General features: G+C 46.8%; 1 protein-coding gene across 1 annotated transcript in view; it reads right to left on the reverse strand.

Moving 5' to 3' along the window:
* RNF17 (ring finger protein 17) overlaps nt 1-20,727 on the reverse strand; it is a 3,777,565-nt gene that overhangs the window by 2,993,454 nt on the left and 763,384 nt on the right. Inside the window, exon 11 of the mRNA XM_069639339.1 lies at nt 14,601-14,677. Coding sequence (XP_069495440.1) covers nt 14,601-14,677 — 77 coding nt within the window. The remainder of the gene's footprint in view (nt 1-14,600; nt 14,678-20,727) is intronic.

A 20,727-nucleotide genomic window follows, 5' to 3' on the forward strand; every position in this document is an offset into this window, starting at 1 on the left:
CCCACCCCATGAGGGTGGCTTTCATAACTACCGTTAAATCCAGCCATGGTTGCCAAAAAGGTTCTCCCTTCCGAATATTGTCCTTGCAAGTACAGCACAGTTGATACTGTGTGACCCTGCTTGGAACATGAAGCAGGTCTGACATCTTGCCCGAGAACGGAGACCACTGTGTCCTGAGAGCCCATTGGAGGGATATCATTCTCAGGCAAGCACCAGAAAAATGCAGGATGCCATGAGGCCGGGCAACCTCAGAAATTCTAAGGCTGGAAGACACTGGGCAATTTGGTGACCATCTGCAGAATGTGTTGAGCCCTCATCCCAGGTGGCGAGGTTTTTCCAATGATGCATCCAGGTCTGCTCCAATGAACTGGAGTCTTTGTGATGGTATCATGTGGTAATTCTTGTAATTGAGGGAGCAGCGCAGTCAGTGGAGAGAGTGGCAGGTTATGCTGATATGTTCCAGGGCTTGTTCTGGAGAACGGGCACTGATCAGCCAATCGTCTAGGTAGAGGTAGACATGAATCCGCCCTCTCCTGAGGCTTGTTGCCACCACCGCCATCAACTTGGTGAAAACCCTCAGGCAGAGTTCAGCCCGAATGGCGGAGCTCAAAGCTGATAATGAGAACCGCCAACGGCAAATCTCAGGTACTTTATGGGCTTGTGATGGATAGGCACATGAAAGTAAGCATCGTGAAGGTCCAATGACACCATCCAATTCTGAAGCTGGAGGGCCTGAAGGATCTGAGAAAGAGGGACCATCTTGAACTTGTCCTTCCTGAGGAACCTGTTCAAGCATCTCAAGTCCAAGATGGGTCTCAATCCACTGTCCTTTTGGGGGATTAGGCAATAGGGAGAGTACCAGCCTTTGTTCCTCTCCATCACAGGTAATGGTTCTACAGCACCTTTCTCTAGCAGGCTCCAAATCTCCTGCAAAAAGAAAAGATTCAGAACTTTTAACAAATGGTTCCCTGGTGGATGATCCCAAGGCTTTCTTAAAAAGGGGAGGCAATAACCCTAGGCTTCTGTTTCCAATGACCACCCATCTGAAGTAATGCCCCGCCATTCTTGCAAATGCTGAAAGTCTGCCTCCCACCAGGAGTTTGTGAGTTAAGGACTGAGAGGTTTTGAGGATGCTGAAGCAGCGGCTGAGGGTGAAGTAGCCATTACTTGGGCAGACTTCTCACCTCTCTCCGTCCGCCAAGAGGGACATTTCTTTGGCCCCTTTGACTGGCCAGTCCTCTCGCTCTACCAAAAGATCAGCAGTAACTAAAAGGAACTATCCCTCCAAGCAGGTTCGCTGTGGAGAGATGGTTGTGGCTGTCTGACAGCAACACCAAGTGATTTGGCTGCCGCTTCTCCAGGCTCTCGTCAGTCTTGCTGCCAAACAGCTGAGTGATGTCAAAGAGTGTGTTGAGCAGTCTGGACTGCATGTCCGGTGCAAATACAGACTTCCTCAACCACGCAAACATGCACATCAGTGTGCTCGCCACCATGGCTCTGCTGATTCTGTCTGGAGAGTCCAAGCTTGACTGAAGAGACTCTCACATCGCCTCCTTTCCGTCTCTCGCAATATTTAGGAAGCCGTCTCTCTCTTCCCCTTCGGGAATGTGTTAAGCCGCCATGGAGATGCAGTCCCACAAAATAAATGAGAATTTGCAAGTGCGCAAGTGGCATTTGCTGATCTTAGCGCCATGCTTCCTGCAGAAAAGACCTTCTTCGCCATTGCATCGAAGCACTTATAATCCCTATCTGGCGGTATGGTAGGATATACAGCTTGCTTCGATGTGGATGTAGCTGCTTGAACTACAAGTCTTTTTGGTGTCAGGTGTTTAGATAAGTAGTCTGGATCACTACTTGAGGGTCTATATATTTTGGGTCTATATTTTTTGAGTCCATGTCTTTTACAGACAGCCAGACTTGTATCAGGTGCCTCCCAATTTGCTCTGACTCTTCTGTAGGGTAATGTGAAAAGGTAGTACAGGGTCTTCTGAGGTCCCTTATCGTTAGGTAAGATTTGCACAGAACTGAAATCTTCCTTTCCTAGTTCAACCCCAGAACTTTTTGCATTACTAGTGGGATATTTTTCATTAATACCTCAGTGAGCGGGAACCCTTTTCCACACTCACATAATCTTTAACTCTTTATGGGTGTAATTTTAAAGCCTCTCCATAGTGTCTTTTTAAAGTTATCCTCTCTAACAATTTATTGGCAATAAGTGCCTGTTGTTGCTGGGTTGCCCTAGGGGCTCCCCTTTTAACTTTCTTGTGCTAACCTTGAGTGAACTACAGTTACCAAGGGTAGAAAGGATCTTTGGATCCTTTTTACATTTTATTCAGTGAATCCAGCACACCCCACCTTATGTGGAGTGCTGGGGAGATACAATGTTCCCCCTTCACACTAAAACTAACAATTCTGTTACAGGGACAAGCTTACCTTCAATGGCTGGTGGCAGTGATACCTTGTATTAATTTGGTGCACCTTTACCACGGGCTGTGTTCACAGCTGCACTAAAGGGACCTAAGGGTGTCCATTTCATCAAAATGGCCCTTGTCTTCTTTTTTGCCATTTTAGTGCTTGTAGTTTTTGGTTCCTTCCCCTGACATCCAGGGCGGGAAATTCCTTTGTGCGATTTTTGTATTCGGCGGGAGTCCCCTGGACTCCCCGCCCAGGCTCCAGTCTGTCTGTGAGAGCAGGAAGAGAGGGAGGAGTCGGAAACTCCCCAGCCTTTTGTCTTATGCCTTGCTTGAAAGGGGACAAATCCCAGTGGGAGGCTTGCTGTCCTGATTGGACAACCAGACTGCCCCTTGTTGTAAAATGCAGGGAGAGAATGCAAAGGTTGTATTGTAATTCCTGATAACTACTGCGAACCTGGAAGCTGAAGATATGTCGACCACTGAAGCTTAAACCTTAGAGGAAGATGAAGGAAAAGCGGCTGAGACGATTTCCAGCGACCGGAGAGCCTGCTGTGTAACCAGAACCTGCTTTAGCCCTTGCTTCCAATCGACCTGGGGACTCCGAAAACGATGACCCAGAGCCTGGTGAGACCCACTAGACTCAAGAAGCCCTGCATTTTGAGCCACCCCACGTGTTGCTGCGACCTTGTGTTGTTGTAATACCCCAATACCTTGGAACCTTAAGCCATCATGCGGTGCAGAGTCTTCCGAATCTCGCTGAAACTTCGTGGGCATCCTGGTGGATCTCCAGAGACACAAATCGAGTCTGAAAAGTCCACCTCACCAGAGTGCTGACCCTTAAAACCAACAAGAATTCAACCGCGATTTTCTGTCTTCTGTGCCCTTTGAAAAAGCTCCAAATCCGCAGAACCGCATTCAGCCGCAAGGGAAACCTTGCCTAGAGCCTTCTTCATTGATCCCTGCTGCAAATTCCCTTCTGAGGTCTTTTTTTCAGTCTACACAACAAGGAATCCACTGACCGGGTATTTGGCTGCAGACCATGAAGTTCTCCTGCTGCAAAATCTTCTTCAATGCTGAGGTACTGTGTTGGCTTGGGTATGTACTTACACTAAACCTGTTAAGATTTCTGCGTAGCTATGTGGTGTTTTCTGTGATTGGGAGGTCCCTCGTCCAGTACACCTAGTCCCACTGCTAGAATCCTGCTAGGGTGTCTTCTGCAAAGCCCCTTGACCCTCTTCTAACTCGAAAGTACAGTACTTACCCGTTTGCTCAGTTTTCCTAAGGAAAATCTGACTTTTGCTACTAAAGAACCTATTCTGACACTGCCTGTTGGTCACTAGTCCTAGTGACCCCCCCTTCTCCCACTGAGAACACTCATGCTCCAAGAATAAGGGAAAGACATTGAAGAGATTCTGCCTAGAAAAGAAAATAAGTGTTTCAAAGTTACTTACTTGTAATGAGTTGGTTGGCAACTGTAATTCCAAGAGTGAACAGTAACAAAAGTTCTTACTGATCTTGAATGTGTGACGCACTATTCTTAAAAGTATGGTTAACATCTTTTCTACCTTAGCCACTGTTTTGCCAGCCTAATGGACAGTAGATGCGAAGGTATTTTACTCTCCTGTGATTAAGTTGTGCCTCTTCCCAAAAGTAAAGTGTTGATATAACCAGATTAGTCCCTTGAAGATAATTGTATGAGTGTCCCCCAACTGGGTCTTGCTTCCCCTGACTTGCTGCTAGCCTGTCCTTAAGTCTGCATTAGGTTGTTGCCTACCTATAGAATAACTATTCAGTAAAGTGTAATATTGGGTTTTACTTCCCCCCCCCCCCTTCATTGTGAGCTTAAACACAGTACGTGGGTTTTACTTACCTTGTGTTAGCTGTGTGCCATCCAATTTAAGTTACAAGAGTTACTGCTTACCTCAATCTGGGATTCCCTGATTTCAAAAGCACCTGTAATTGTATATTACATCCTTAGATTGTACTCACCTAGTAGAACTGTGTGCTGTGACAAAAGTAGTTCTAGGTTTTTACTGCACCTAGAATAAGTGTTTCACTATTCACCAAAAGTATATTGTCCAGTTGACTGATTAAGTGATGTGTGCTAAGAATCATACAACTGGAAGGGTCTACTGCCCTTGCATTACTGAATGCAATTGTAAAAAGTAACCATTGGTTTTTACTCCCCAAGGATAGGCTTGACCTCTACTGAATGTGTATGAAAAGGTTTTGACTTCCCTAGAACTACTGTTTGGTACTTCAAATAAGGTCTATACTTGGGTCTTTGTACTTTCAAGTATAGTGTTGTGTTTTTTTGTGCCTACTTGTATTTAAATAAATCATTTATTGGGCCTCATCACGAGTCGGGCGGTAAAGCCTGCGCTATTAGCACCGGCGCTATTAGCCGACCGCCAAACCCCCTGGCGCTATTAGCGCTGAATCGTGGGTTTGGCGGAACGGTTAGTGCCCATTCCCCATTGGGCCCATTCGGAAATTCCTCATTCCCCATTGGGCCCAATGGGTAAAATTCACGCCATTAGCTGAGAGCTGGGGGGAAATCCGCCAAGGCCATGATCTGGCAGACCCTTAAATGCAGCGGTAATAGCTCTACTGCCGCATTTAAGAGTGACCGCCAAACGCGTGATGAGGCCCATAGTGTTTCAGTGTTTCTTTGGATCATTTGTATGACAATTTCACTTGCACTGATTCTACAGCCCTCTCTCCCTCCTAAGATAAGCCTTGCTGCTCTGTCTACGCTACCATATACTCAGGTGGTACAGCCTTATACTAAGAGTGGAGTCTTGTACTGCCTCAGTTGAACGGTTTTACTAAGCCCTTAGTTGGACATCAGAAAAACTGCCCTAACACTTATCAAGAACATCAGTAAGGTTTTCCTGTTCAAATGGAGGAGCAGGCCTGCCCCTTCCCAAAGAAATCTATCACCCGGGCTATTAGCTGTCTACATGAAGCATCTGCATGCTCTGCCGGGTCTGGCTTGCCAAATTCCAGCTCTGGTGTTGCATCTGCGCCACTTGCAGACTGTAGATTTTCATAAAGGTCCTTCATTCTGGATTCCTACGAAATTAAGGCCCCAGGGACATTAGGTGTTCCAAACTCATCCAAAAGGAGGAATATCCAGGTCGGATGACTCATGCTCTTCATATATGGAGGACAAAGACTTAAAAAAATTCCTTCCTAGCGAGTGGTGTGTAGGATTCCTACACTTTCCTCTGTGATGAAGGCATAGTATCTACAGTTAGACAGACAAATGATGTAAGTTTCCAAAACCTTTATTAACATCTTCAGAAAGGGTTGGATACTTCCAGCCTGGCCCTATAGCTAAAATGGGAGTAATCTCGACCATCAAATAAAAGAAACCAGTCCTAGTCAGTCTTGTTGAAACAAAAAGGGGCTTATACGCAAGAAACCTAACCTTGCCCTCGCTTTCAAACAAATGTGAAAAGGTATGTTTGCAAAGGAAAATGGTGTTTAGAAATTAAATGTCAGAAGGGCTTCTATGAACTGGCAACATCTCCCTTCTCCACGTTCGTTCAAAGCATAGGGTCTTGGGATTTGTGATAAGGATAGGTGAGCGACAATTCTTTCAGGGTGGCACACTTTGGCTTGCAGGTATGCCATAGGAGCGCGTGTCCTGTCTTTCAACAGCTTACAGATAAATTGGATCCCTCGGGTTTCTCTCCTCATTTCACAATCAGTCTGCTCCTTCATTCACAATCAGACTTCCCTCAGTCGAACTCGAGACTGTCCTTTTTTTAAAATATCACAGTCTGTAGATCTTTCTTATGTATCACAGTTTACAATGAAGGCTTCCCTCTGTCAGGCTCGAGCCTCCACTTTCTTGGGGTTCACTTCCCCATGCTTTTACACAAAACAACATCAATTTTCCCTCAATCGGGTTCGAGTCTGTTCAGGCCAACACATCAGTTGAAGACTTTCGAAACTCCAGAGGAGCTTGCTAGATCTCTGCAGGACGACCACTTCAACCAAACCCAGCACCACTGTAGGCTTCCCTCTGTCGGGCTCGAGCCCGTCTCATGAAATGCCTTTCGGGTATTGGAGTTTCACTTTCTGGCAACCTTCCGCTTGGCTTTGATTTTCTCACGAGAAAATTTAAGTTCAGAAAAACTTAACCTTTTTGGGATCACTGTTCAATTTCTTGCAACCTCCCGCTTTGATTTTCTTTCATTGCGTTCACTTTGAAATTAGATTCACAGAGACTTTCTGCATTGCACTTCGTTTCGCAGGACCACTCTGCTAACTTTTATCGCTTCAGAACAATCCTTTCTTTCTCTTCTTGCTTTTACTTCAGATGGGTAACCTTGCTTGTTACCATTATCACAAGTGCCTTTCACAAACCAGGTTCTCGATACATTCAAGAACTCACCGGCTGTGTTCGGATTTAGTTTATTTTCCTTCTTGTATTTTCAATGTCGGGCATCCACCATCGGCCCTTCGGTTCCTCCCCAACACTCCTGTTGTCACAGGAGGGAAGCTGGCAACTGTCAATCACATCAAAGAAATATTCCCTTAAGCACTTAGGTTTCTTAAGGCAAACCTCTCAGGCCCTTTGGAAACACAAATCTCTTGCCTAGCTTCCTCTTGCAGTCAAAAAGCCCCTAGGTCTTCAGTTCTCCGTAGCCTGGTTCCCCACAGCCCTGGCTGAGCTGCTCCTGCTCTTACCTCGCGTTGCTCAAAGTTTGTCTGTGCGCTCCACCTTTTATCATTGGCGTGATGGTTAATGTATAGCAAAGACTGGTGCCTGACCCTGCCTGGCCTCATTAGTGGGACAGGGCATTGTAAAGTGCTAGAGTTGGTCTTTCTAGCCTCAGTCCTTATCTTCCATGTCTCAGTGTTTCTGCTAGCATAGAAGGGATAAGGATCATGGGAGTTGTAGTGTCCCAGAAAGTAGGTAGGGACAGAATTAAGAGTTGGGAAAGGGGGGGGATACCATGTCTCCCCATCAGGTGCCTCTCCCCCACTACGTGAGATGCCCCTACCCAGGAGAACCTCCCTCGCTTGCCCGCCCCTAGGGTCGGTATCCAAAGGCAATGGCCCTTCCCTGGCCACCAGAGTACGGGATCCCCAGGGACTGGGTTTTTTAGACCTCGATGGAACCGAAGGTTTCGACGCTGAAGGCGCTGATGGCTTTGGCGGTTTAGGAGTCACAGATTTCTACGCTAACCGTGTCATTGGAGCTCTCGAAGGGCTTGACTCTCAACTCGATGGAGTCGACGGATGAGGATTGGTCCCGTTGTTGAGTCAAGACCTCGACGATTCTTGAGGGGTCTCAGGTTTGTCAAGGGCACGCAGGATTTGGCCTTAGTCTTTTCCTTGTCGGCTTTTGATGGCGCGACACGAGTATGGCTTTTCGTTTTCTCTTTCGAGAGGGCCAGGGCAGCTTTCTCAAAAATTTCGATCATCTTTTGCCTGAACACCTCTCATTCACAGGAATCCCCGACTTACTTGGCAGGCTATTTCCTGCTCAGGCGAGGAATTCGAGGAAGTGGAAGGAGATATATGGTGCCATTTCATTTCTCTCGATAAAGATGAGGAATGGAGTGAGCCGCTCCTGGATTGGGAGCGTTTCTTGGACCTTTTTCTCCGAGGAGAGTCGCCTCTCGACTCAGACTAGCGTTTTTTAGACGGTGTCGTCAAGGGGGATATTGTAGGGGGCTTAGCCGCTGCCAGCTACCCCTTACGCTCCTTCAAAGCCTTACTTATCATGGACTGGCAAGACCCATAGTCTGCCGCCCTGTGCTCAAAACCAAGGCACCACAGACACTATGGGGATCTGTGATGGGCATCTTGGTGCCGCAGTCATGGCACTTCTTAAACCAGGTCTTCGGGGTCAATGAAGCCGACGACGAAGCCATTTTTTGATATGTCGCATTTTCTAAGGAAACCGAAGCACGCCGTTCAAAATGTTCGCTATTGTGGAATATACAGAAGAACAAGTTACTCTCTTACCTGGTAACGTTCTTTCGATGGGATGGTCCGACGACGTATTCCATATCTATGACAGTAATTACCACAGCTGTGCTGCTTCGGAAAATCTTTCGGCGTCTGCGTCGATGACGTCGATACGCCGCCCTCGAGGACCTCCTCTGATGGCTGACGTCACTGGATGTTATAAGTAGGACGCACGACGCCCGTAGCCTCAGTTGTAGTTTTTTCCCAGAACGTGTAGCACCAGTCTACTGCCAGTCTGACCACACAAAGCCTTGCGGAAACGTAAGCGGCAATCGCATAAGAAATTCTGTAGCGGGGAAGGCAGGGAGGGAGCGATATGGAATACGTCGTCGGACCATCCCATCGAAAGAACGTTACCAGTTAAGAGAGTAACTTGTTCTTCAAGGGGATTGGGTCCTCCGACGTATTCCATATCTATGACAGACTCCCAAAGCAGTACCAATGCAAGGAGGTGGGTAAAGAATTTAGAAAACAGAAATTTAGAATGCCCAATCAAATTGCGGAGTAAAGGACCGCCTTGCAAAAGGCCAGATACTGCCACCGGATGGAATCGAGGGAGTAGTAACCTACAAAAGTATGTACCAAAGCCCAGGTGGCTGCATCACAGATGTTACGAATAGGAACACCCCTCTGTAGGGCAGTAAAGGCAGCCATACCCCTTGTAGAATGGGCCCGTAAGCCTACCGGTGGGTCCTTACCAACCAAGTGGTAACATTCAGAGATAGCCAAAATAATCCAGCGAGACAAAGTCTGTTTCGTCAAAGCTTGTCCCAAACGCTTTCCAGCGTAACCAATGAAGAGTTGATCGTCCACTCTGACCCAGGACATGCGTGAAATATAAAAGCTTAACGCTCTCCTAGGATCAAGCCTATGGAGCCTCTCCTCTTCCTTACCAGGATGTGGAGGAGGATAAAATGCCGGAAGAAAAACCTTCGGGCCTAGATGAAATTTCGACACCACCTTCGGAAGAAAGGAAGGACGAACTCCAAGGACAACCCTGTCCTTATGAAACACAGTGAAGGTTGGCTTAACTGAAAGTGCCTGTAACTCACTCACACGAAGTAACCGCAACCAAAAATACAGTTTTAAGAGTTAACAGTCTCAAAGGGCATGAATGCAAAGGCTCAAACGGAGCATCCATCAGAAACTTGAGAACAAGGTTCAAATCCCAACCGGGCACCTGGAAAGGTGACGGAGGAAACACATTAGTGAGCCCTTTCAGAAACTGAGAAATTAAAGGAATTTTGAAATAAGAACACTCCTCAGACAAGCACTTAAATATAGACAGTGCCACCAGGTAACCTTTAATGGTACCCACTTGCAGGCCCTTGTGGGCTAAAGAAAGCAAAAAAGACAGAACCATAGGAATGTCACATGAAAAAGGATCCACATTCTTAACCCTGTCCCAGTCGCAGAACTTTCTTCAATGGCAACGGTACAGGGACTTTGTTGCAGGCCGTCTGGCCGGAAGCAACACCTCCATCACGTCTTCAGGGAGGTCACAATCCTTATACCTCAACCATTCAGAAGCCAAGCGTGAAGGTTGAGGGATCTGACCTCTGGATGGAGAACCTGACCCCCCTCCCGTGAGAGCAGATCGTCTCGGTAGGGAAGACGACGTGGAGGGCAGATGGACAAGTCGAGAATGTCCGGGTACCACGTTCTCCGGGCCCATCCCGGAGCAATGAGGATCATCCGGGAACCTAACCTCTGTAACCTCTGCAGCACTTGCGGGATGACGGGGACTGGAGGAAACGCGTACAGCAGTGGGAAGGACCACTCCACCACGAACGCGTCCCCTGAGGCTTCTTTTGGAGGAAATTCCTGCGAGCATAACCTTTCGCACTTCCGGTTGACACTGGAGACGAAGAGATCCACTTGTGGGGTCCCCCAAAGGGCGAAGATCTCCAGGAGAATCTGCTGAGCCAGCTCCCACTTGTGAGAGATTGCGCTCTGCCTGCTCAGAGCGTCCGCCGTCTCATTTTCGTCTCCGGCCAGATGAACTGCCGAGATCGAAATTTCCTTCTGGATGGCCCAGAACCAGAGCTGCATCGCCTCCCTACACAGAGGAAGTGAACCTGCCCCCCCCTTTTTGTTGAGGTAGTGCATGGCCACTGTGTTGTCCGTCGGAATCAGGACATTCTTCCCTCATACAGTCGGCAGAAAAGCCTTCAGGGCAAGCCTGACGGCCCTCAGCTCCAACAGATTGATATGGAGTCTGGACTCCGACAGAGACCAACGACAGCTGACTGTCAACTCGTCACTCCTGTGAGGGATGCGTCCGTCACCATCGTCACCTCCGGCCAGGGTAGCCAAAACGGAGCCCCCTTCATCAGATTGCCTTCAACAGCCCACCACAGGAGGAACTAGATGACCGAGGGAGGCACCTGAACGGGGTCCGACATCCTGCCGGAGGACTGTGACCACTGCATTTTGAGAGCCTCAATCTGGCTATGACCAGACAAAATCTCGTCACGTACCTCACCAGAAACCAATCATCCTTCCTCACACCCTTCTTCCACCTCAGAAATATAATCCAGAGGCTGGAATGGGGGCACAGAAAAAGGGACAGACATTTTTCGACTTGGCCAGAGCCTTTCTAGGGGGTTCCACCGTGCCACGGGGTACCTCCGACAAAGCCGCCTTGAAAGGCGTTGAGGGCGTCGATGGAATCGGCGTCGACGTCGAGCATGGCTTCGACACAGTCCTTGAGGGCGGAGCCCCGAGCGTGTCCTTTGACAGCCTGGGCACCGATGGCGTTGACGGATTCCTCAGAGGCGGATCCTCGAGAGAGTCCCTCGATGACCTGAGCGCCGAAGGCGTCGATGTCTTCTTCGAAGACCTCACAGGCTCCAGGACTGGGACCGGGACCTGGAGCGGGCATGTCTAGAGCAATCCACCTTGTCCGATCGAGACCTCGAAGGTGCTCGATGACCGATGCCGACCACCCAAGCCCGAAGGCGTGCGAGTGGTGGCTCTAGCATGGTCACGGCCGGCGTCTTTCGACGGCGCGGACGGAACGGAGCCATGCGACTGAAAAATCTCCATCATCTCCTGCCGAAATGAATCCCATTCCGCAGGAGTGGAATGCTTCTTGGGACAAGCAATCCGCCGACGGATGGAGTCCTCGGACGAGGACGTGGAAGGGGAAGGCGACCGGTGACGGCGCTTCAGTGAGCGCCTAGAAGAGTCAGAGGAATGACAGGAGCCACTCCAGGACCGGGACCGAGACCCCGCCCCGGACTTACGCCGACAGTCGCTCCTCGAATCGTCATTCGAAAGCCCAGTGGATTTCGACTTCTGGGGCTTGGCCACCTTACCGACAGAAAGCTTCTTCTTACGCTCCCGCAAGGTCTTCCAAGTTAACGACTGGCAATCGTCCGTGGCGTGGTCCTCACCGAGGCACCAGAGGCAGGCGTGGTGCGTGTCCGTCAGCGACATCTTGGAACCGCAGTCCCGACACTTCTTGAAACTTCGCCACGGGGTAGTAGAAGACGAAGACATCAACAAACAGGATCGAAGAACTGAAAGAATAGAAATCAGAAGAACCAAGGCGCGCCGAGATCTCCGAAGCGAACACGTTCACGGAAAAAACAGGACTGAGGCTACGGGCGACATGCATCCTACTTATAACATCCGGTGACGTCGGCTCGAAAGGAGGCCCTCGAGGACAGCGTATCGACGTCATCACGCAGGATGCCGAAAATTTTCAGAACCAGCACAGCTGTGGTGATTACCTCGAATCAAAGCAAACTGGCGCTGCACACGATATATATACCCGTGACGATGACCTCGAGATGGACCTCCTCAAGGGACATTGAGTCAACTGCATCAACACACAGCGCTCTCTGCCAACATTTCTTTACCAAAGCAGCTAAAGCTTGAAGGGAAGAGATCTAAAGATGAGGTATATGTGGGAGGACGCAATCCATTTGAAAGCGTCTGTCTCACCCTGGCCACATAAGGGGAGGTTCTCCCCACAGAAGCAGTAATAACATTTCCAGATTCATCACACTTCCTTTCTGCAGGACACACAACTCTAACATGGACATACTATACAGTTTCAGAACTGTTTCCACTTGGTCACAGACCTGCAATGCTAAATCTGACAATGGTTTATGGATGGGCACGTCACTTTATGAGGCTAGAGAGAACAAAAAGCTCCTTTGATCAGGCACCCTGAATACTTATTATTGGCGTCCTCTGCGCCCTTTCATTATGGGACCACTATTAATTTCAATCTTTTTGGCCTGTGATCCCATTATACACTTTCTTTTGCTAATCTATTTGACCTTGTCATAATCCCGCGGTCACCATAGCTTCCTGTCGCCCTTCCACAGTTTAGCCACTAACCCCAAATTGACTGTGCGTGGTGGCAGATGCTTCTTTGATCACTCAATAACAATTTCCAAGCTGAAAACCCTGAGCCCATTGCTCGTCATTCTATTTCATTCACAAAATAGCTGCTCCCATGTTGTTGCAGCTGTCTCCCTGCCAATTGATACATTCCTTCTTGGCCTGCCAGTCTTCCAAATAAGCTAGAAATCTATTTCACAAACCCAGGGCTCTGCCCATGTATTTCCCACATGTGCATGTACGTATGTTCAAAACTACTGTATCCCCTCACAATGAGCTTCCCATTCAAGAGCCTGTTTTCACTTTTTATGAAGCTGTGCGCTTTAAATCTCACTGTGCTAAGTGCACAATGTGCTCCCATATTATGTTGCTAAGTGTATGCAAATCTAAATGTATCATACTAGACCCAAAGTAACACTAAATGTAGACTTTAACAAACCTCAACTATTCTAGATACATACAAAACAAAAATACAACATTGTAACAATAGCACATCTATCCTTGTCCCATCATAACATGATTATGGTGGGTGTCCAGTCAAAGGATCGAAAATAAAGGATCGAATGACCTTTTGCTCGAATGCAAAAGGATCGGAAAAAAAAGGGTCGAATTTTTCTTTCTTTATATATTTTTTTTTGTTTGGGTTGGTAAAAAAAATGTTTTTAATAAAGAAAAAGAGGGGTCAGGGGGAACCCCCCCCCCCATAAAAAATAAATAAAAAAACAAAAACGACCCTTTTTTCGGTCCTTTGACTGTCGATCAAAAGGCATTCCACCCTTTTGTTTTCGACCCTATAAATGGCAACCATTATGGTGCATGCAACGTGAACCCCTCCTTTATACTGGCATAAAATCCATCTATCCAACACTAGTAACATGTCTTTTCTCCCTTCCCCCAAGTTGCTGCCATCTGTAATTGGGGGTACTGTCTGTTCAGTAAGAGTTATAATATTATGCCTTCAGATATTTTAGAGAACCGCACCAAATGCTGGTTAATGGCACTGGTCACTTAAGTTCCCGAAAAGGTCAAAATCCGTAGTAGGCATAGTCAAGTTGTTATTTTTTATTAAAATAATGTTGTTTTCCCATATTACCCATAATAGGGGTCTGTAGCACACTGTTGCTCCAACTATGTTGTAACGTCAGGAAACCTAAAACAATTTTACATTTTACGTTGTAGTTCATTCACAAAAGAGATGAGCCGTAATGCTTAAATTGGCCTTTGTACACAGACCTTTATCGCCAAACACGCCATTATTTGCCATCATTGATAAGTTGGGTATACAAGCAAACCACTTTGATATCCTGCCTCTCTGCTCATCTCTATGACTAACGCACTTTGCTTTCATTGTATGTGGTACTGCTGTGCCACCGAAGAGCTGGTTCAACCACATCGACCACACTTTGTAGTAGTGGGGCCGGCGTCTCTCAACATGCCGTCTCAAAGGGTAATCCTCAAAGTCATTGTTCTCATAACTATGAGAGCACAAACAGCATGTGTGTGAACCAACAAAGTCAGCTTTTCACTGAAGCCACTGTTTAACTTTTTTCCTTCTATGATCCTTCCCCCGGGTCAGTCCTCCCCTTTGCCTTACTGATCCTTTCAATTTCTTCTTGAGATAACGGGAAAAATGTTATGGTTGTTCAACATCTCACAAGGGCACCCAGTTCTCAGAGCCCCCTGCTACACAATGTTTATGTTGGAACCTGTCTAAAACTAGCAGCGCAAGCAGAGGTCTGAAGAGTGGCATTCAATAAACCTATTGAAATTCTCTGCTCGAATGATACTTTACCGCTTTCCTATTGGACACAGAATATTCGCAAAATAAGTTCAACTTACCTTGAACAGGTTCTCGACTTTAAATCTTCGATTACTGAACAATAACCTTCAACTGGTGACTTTAAACAACTTACAATCTGCAATGAAAAAAATAACATATCAGACACTGCAATGAGGTAAATATTAATCACCACAATGCTAATTCAATCGCAAACTTAATAAACCATGGTCGTATCTACTCCATGTCCCATTGTTTTGGTTGGGGAATCATCAGTACCTCACATTAACAGCATCAAAAAATAGCATAAAAGGTTTCAGTTATCTGATGGTTCTTTGAAACTTCCTTATGGGCAGGGCACCTTCATACGCCAAATTCTGTGCAACATTACAGATTGTGTGCATTTTTCATAAATAGTAGCAGGCGTCCCTCTCCAAAAAGAACACAGCATGATAACATGTTCAGTGGTTTTTGCCCACTATGAGAGTTTGCAGCCATCTGTTTTTTTTCACTGTACCTTTCACAGATGGGAAATATCCATTTGCATATCAGTCTTTGTCCCACCCTCATGGGCAGTCCAGCACTGAAATGCTATGGTAATATCTTTCTGAACAAGAATACCAACAGCAACCCCATATATGTGTTTCAGCCTTGTTGGGCCTCATCAGTGAGGTGGAGCTGTGCCTCTGAGCACATTGAGCAGGGAGTCCACGTCTGGGTTCCCCCAGGTAACTCAGTGTGACCAACCCTAAATTCCTTGCAAGCAGTTTTCATAGATGGTAGCAGGCGCCCCTCTCCAGAAAGAACATGGCCGATTGCGTGCTCTGGTACTTTGAAGCGTCTATACGCTAGATGGAATTATCAGTAAATACCTTAAGACCAAATAACCAGACAGAACCAAGGAAGATGGTAACATACTGCTTTAATCTCAATGAAAGAAAGCAGGGAGATAGAACAGCTATCAAAATAGATGTATGCGTTTTCACACTATCTTGTTTGTACAGAGTTTATATACTTTTACATATGTCATTTATGACTTCAATCAATGTGGCATTTGGAAAACCTATAAACGGGAGGGATTGGGATTAGGGGAAAATGTCTACTTAGAGAATTATATAAGGGTTAATATCTCATTGCTGCCCCTTATCTGTAGGAGATGTCCTGAGCTACGTCTGCATAAGTAATATACAGATTATAGCAGAGATATGGTAGCGGATTGGTAAATGCAACATTGTATGTAAAAGTACACGGCAGGCTTTATGATTTTTTGGCAACCCCATCCAACCTTGGACTTTCGGCTAGTTTAGTAGCACTTGAGTGAAAACGAAACCTAGGTGCTCGAGATGCGTCAATTCATTTCTTGTTTACCCAATTAGTCCATTGTATGTCATCAACCTGATGTCCTGGAACATTTAAGGGAGTATGATGAGCAGACCGCCATCTCCATCTGGGCTTTTAATGAATAGCCTTTGTTTTCGACTTCTGAGTCACGCGTTAGGAGACCACGGTTTTGTCCATTTCAGCCCCTCATTTACTACTATTTGATTTTATTAAACATTGTGCTATTTGGGCCATTACCCTTTCTGGTCTTTAGAGATTTGCTCACTCCACATAGGCTCTTGCCCTTGTGATTGTTCAACACTTAGCACTTTCAGATGTCCTTGTCTCTCCAAAACTTAGCAGAAATATGTCTTATGCACATGGTCTGTTCATTCGACTCCCTTTGTGCCTTGCACCCATTTCTCGAAAATAGCCTCCTAGATCCCAGGTCAAGGCACTCCCTTATTCTGCACACAAAAACAGCTTCTTCATCAGTTCTTCAATTTGCAATCCTAGGCTCGTCTTTTGAGGTAGCAGCATTGATTCTTAACACAGGCCGACGTCCATTTTCTTCCAATGGCCATCCTAAACGTTGTGTAATTACCTCTTTTTAGCAAGCTTCCATGTGTCTTTTCTACCTTGCATTACAGAGTATTTACAGTTATTGGTCAACACGCTACTTCATCTTCTTATATTCCCGATTATTTCATCTTTAGGCACAAGTACTTCAGTTATATTGTCAGTCATAAGTATTTTCATATCGTTTCGGCATATGTCCATACAGCTTCTTTATGACATTCTGTTGTCATCAGACTTTACTTAGAGTTTGTGCATATTACCCATAGCCGCAACCTGGAATCTTGTCAGTGGACATCTTTCCTGGAAGATCATCAATCTTCTGCCTCTAAGTGAGGGTATATTCTGAATGGATGCCTGAGTGCATATTGCCTTTCATACAATTGACGCGGTATAGGAATGCTGCATGGATTCATGCATGGGTTCCCGATTGCAGCTCTTGGTCTGCTACTCCAATAGGACGGTGGTGAGGGGGCAGGGACCAGAGGAGATGCATTCACCTGCTCCTCTACAATTGTATGCCCTTCTGTTGAAGGCACATCCCAGTAACAAGACTTGGAACATGTGGACTGTTAGGATGCGTGTAGATATTCAATCATTTGTTCTGCATGTACAACACAATTTCCTGTTTATATGCATGCAAGCTACGTACCTGCTATGGTTTGGCAACATACATAGAGTTTTCAGTTTCTGTGTGCATTCTGGGCATTTTGCAGCAGGTGTGTTAGCACATTACAATGGGGGTTAAGGGCAAGCATGCATGTTGTGCTAATGTATTGAAGTTTCACATAGGATCTGGCGCTTGAACTTGAAAATAAAAAAACAGAAATCACAGCGTGCTGCTAAAATTGAAATATGTGGTTTGCAGCTGTTATGCAAGTGGGCATTAAAAGAAAACGTTGAAGGCACACAGCATTGCAAATAACTGCCACTTGATGTCAGGAGATAGGACGAATGAGAGTATGATTATTGAGTAGGTTATGCAGGGTAAATGGCAGGCACCCAGTTCATATGCATGCAATCTATGTAGTTGTTATACTATGGTAATATACATGCACTTTTTGTTTTCTGTGTGTATTACAAAATATATGCATACCTGTAGTTTGTGCTGATGGATGTAGATGTGGATGAATCTGGAAGTAGAAATATTGGAAGAGTTTTACATTACTTTTGAATGCAGGTGCTTGGGAATCACAGGAGATCTGTAGTGTGAGTGTTTAATAGTACATCTGCAGTGTTGAACTGAGCTGATGGAGCTAGATGTAGAGATCTTTGATGTGATTGGTGGATGGATGTGTGACTGCTTAACAGCAGCCAATGAGGGAGTGCTGCAAAGAGTGAAGTGGAAAGGGAAGAAGGGCTGCCCCAGTGTTACTGGATCCGAGAAATGCCACATCCAGGGCTTCTCAGCATGTTTGGCATGAAAATGGGACTGTGGGGATTAGCCAATCACATGTTCAGGTTGTGCTTTACAAGAAGGGAGGGTAATATTTTTTTCATTGCTGTGTTGGTTGTTTAGTGAAGATGGCTGGGGTTGGAGAGAGGCAGAGACTTAGTGTATCGATAGTGGGAGATTGCTTTGTGGATGATCTGGAGAGGTATGCAGAGGCAAGAGGTGTTGCTGGTGATCTTGGGTTGCCAGGCCTGCAGGCTTTTTGGTACAGTGTGCCTGGCCGCAATCTGCAGGCACTGCTTGCCCTTTGCAGTGACATGGGTACATTTGGTAGTCCTGGTGTTTTGGTACTGCACTGTGGAGGAGAGCATTTGGGCTACATCAGTGCTCCAAGTTTAGTTTCTGTACTGAAGTTGTTGGTGCAAGAACTGATGCTGCTTTATCCTAATGCAAAGGTATTTTTCCCCGAAATACCACCTAGAGCACAATGCACAATGCTGTCGGGTTCCTGGAAGAAAGCAGGTAGCTCAATTGACTGGTTTACATGAAATTTGGAGATTAATTTAGGTGAGAACCTAGGGTGAGTATGTAAAAACAGCTTGTGTTTGTGTACAACAAAGAAAGGATCCTGCACTGAAAAATGCTTGGATTTCACTAACCCTTCCTATGGAAGTGATAGCCACTAAGAAGGCAGGCTTATAAGTCAGGTGTTTGAAACTAGACTTGTTCATAGCCTCGAAAGAGGGTCCCATGAGCTTAGCGAGTACCACATTGAGGTCCCAGTCTGGCAGCGGGTTAGAAATTGGAGGGTGGAGTCTTTACTCCTTCCATAAAAGCTTTGATAACCGGTACTCTCCACCATGAGACTGTATTATGAGAGGTGGTGTAGGCTGACAAAGCCGCCAGGCGGACCTTTAGGGAGTTAAATACTAACCCTGTATCTAACAAATGGAGCATATAAGTTAGAATGTGGGATGGAGCACATATTATGGGGTTGATCTGTTTAGCCTGGCACCAAATTACGAATCTTCTCCATTTGTCAAAGTAACAGTGCCTAGTGTTTGATTTTCTTGATTCTTCCAAGATATCCATGCATCTCTGTGGCAGGTTGAGATGTCGGAACTCCATGACCTCTGGAGTGATGCTGCAAGTTCATTGAATGCGGCTGCCGGTGCACTGTTTGTCCCTCGTGCTGGGTGAGTAGGTTGTACTGGCACATGAGTTTGATGGGAATCGCACAGCGCCACTTTTTTCGCACATGTGGATACCATGGTTGTCTTGCCCACATAGGAGCAACAATGATAAGCGTCATCGGTTCCTTGTGTATCTTGTTTACAACTTTCCTCATGAGGCGTTGGAGGGGAGGGGGGGACCGTAAGCAAATTTCCCTGACCAGTTCATCCATAGGGCGTACCCTTGGAGCCTGGCTGGGGGAACCTGGACACGAAGTCTGGGTATTGCTCGTTTTCGCTTGTGGCGAATAAGTCTATAGTTGGGAACCCCATTGAGTTAAGGAACAAGTTACTTACCTCTAACTGTTGTTCTCCAGAATGGGTCTGGCATGGATTCACATGCTCATGAAAATTCCCCGTCAGGCCGGGAATCCTCAGTAAAGAAAAAATCAGTTTCAGTTTCACTTCTGAACGGTCTTTGCCAATGACTGCCCGCTACCTAAGCCCCTGCTCTGGCAGCCATCTTCAGATTTGGTAACACATACAATGGCAGTAGGACCAAGAGAAGAGCCGCAGAGGGGTAGGTGGGAGGGTTTGGATGTGAATCCATGCCAGACCCATGCTGGAGAACAACAGGTACAGGTAAGTAACGTGTTCCTTCTCCAGCATGGGGTCTGGTATGGATTAACATGCCCATGAATAAAGAATACATAGCTGTACACACAAGCACAACCACGGGAGGTGGCAAGGCTCAAAATTAAGCATCTCAACATTAAGCATCTCTTACCTCCTAACCAGGCTCACCTTCAAGCGAACAGGTTGCGCAGCACTGCTTGGCCGACTCTGGACTCCTCCCTGGAATCACGGTCGATACATTAGAATCTCGTGTAGGTGTGCGTCGACCTCCACGTAGCAGCCCTGCAGATGTCCAGCAGGGGCACAACAGACAGGAACGCTGTAGTGGCAGCGATCGCTCTGGTCGAATGGGCTCTTGGACAGCCAGGCAACGGTCGGTTTGCCAACCGGTGACAATGGGTGATGCAGCCAGAGAGCCACCTGGAAATGGAAGCCTTGGAGAAGGCCTTCCCTTGGTTCACAGGGCCAAAGTTCACAAACAGTTGTGACGTCTTCTGAAAACGGGCGATCCACGTAGAACTTCAGCGCTCTAGCCACATCCAGCGAATACAAAGTCCTCTAAGCCGGTGATGAAGGCGTTGGGAAGAACACGGGTAACACCAAGGGCTCGTTGAGATGAAAGTCCTACAGCACTTTGGGCATGAAAGAGGGGTGCGTCCCTAGCACCACCATCGTCTCGTGGAATGTCAAGTAAGGCGGTTTACAAGAAAGGGCCTGTATATCTCCCACTCGTCGTGCAAAGGTGATGGCCACAAGAAACGCTGTTTTCCACAACAAAAATGTCAGTGGCGCAGAATGCATAGGCTCGAACTGAGGACCCATGAGCCTAGTCAGCACCACATTGCGCTCCCACGCCGGGGCCGGAGCCTTCACCGGTGGGAATGAACGTAAAAGTCCTTTGATGAACTCGATCAGGCAGCGTGACCATAACGACGCCCCCTCCCCCCCCGGAGTTCTGGTGTAGCGGGAGGTAGTCGCCAGATGAACCTTGGAGGCATGAGCCAGTCCCGCTTTGGCCAGCGATAACAAATATGACAGCACCTGCAGAGCCGTAATCTGTAGAGGGTTGATTCTGTGCACGGCACTGGACTC

Source organism: Ambystoma mexicanum, chromosome 7q (assembly GCF_040938575.1).
Source record: "Ambystoma mexicanum isolate Mex_15411 chromosome 7q, UKY_AmexF1_1, whole genome shotgun sequence".
NCBI classification, from domain to species: domain Eukaryota; kingdom Metazoa; phylum Chordata; class Amphibia; order Caudata; family Ambystomatidae; genus Ambystoma; species Ambystoma mexicanum.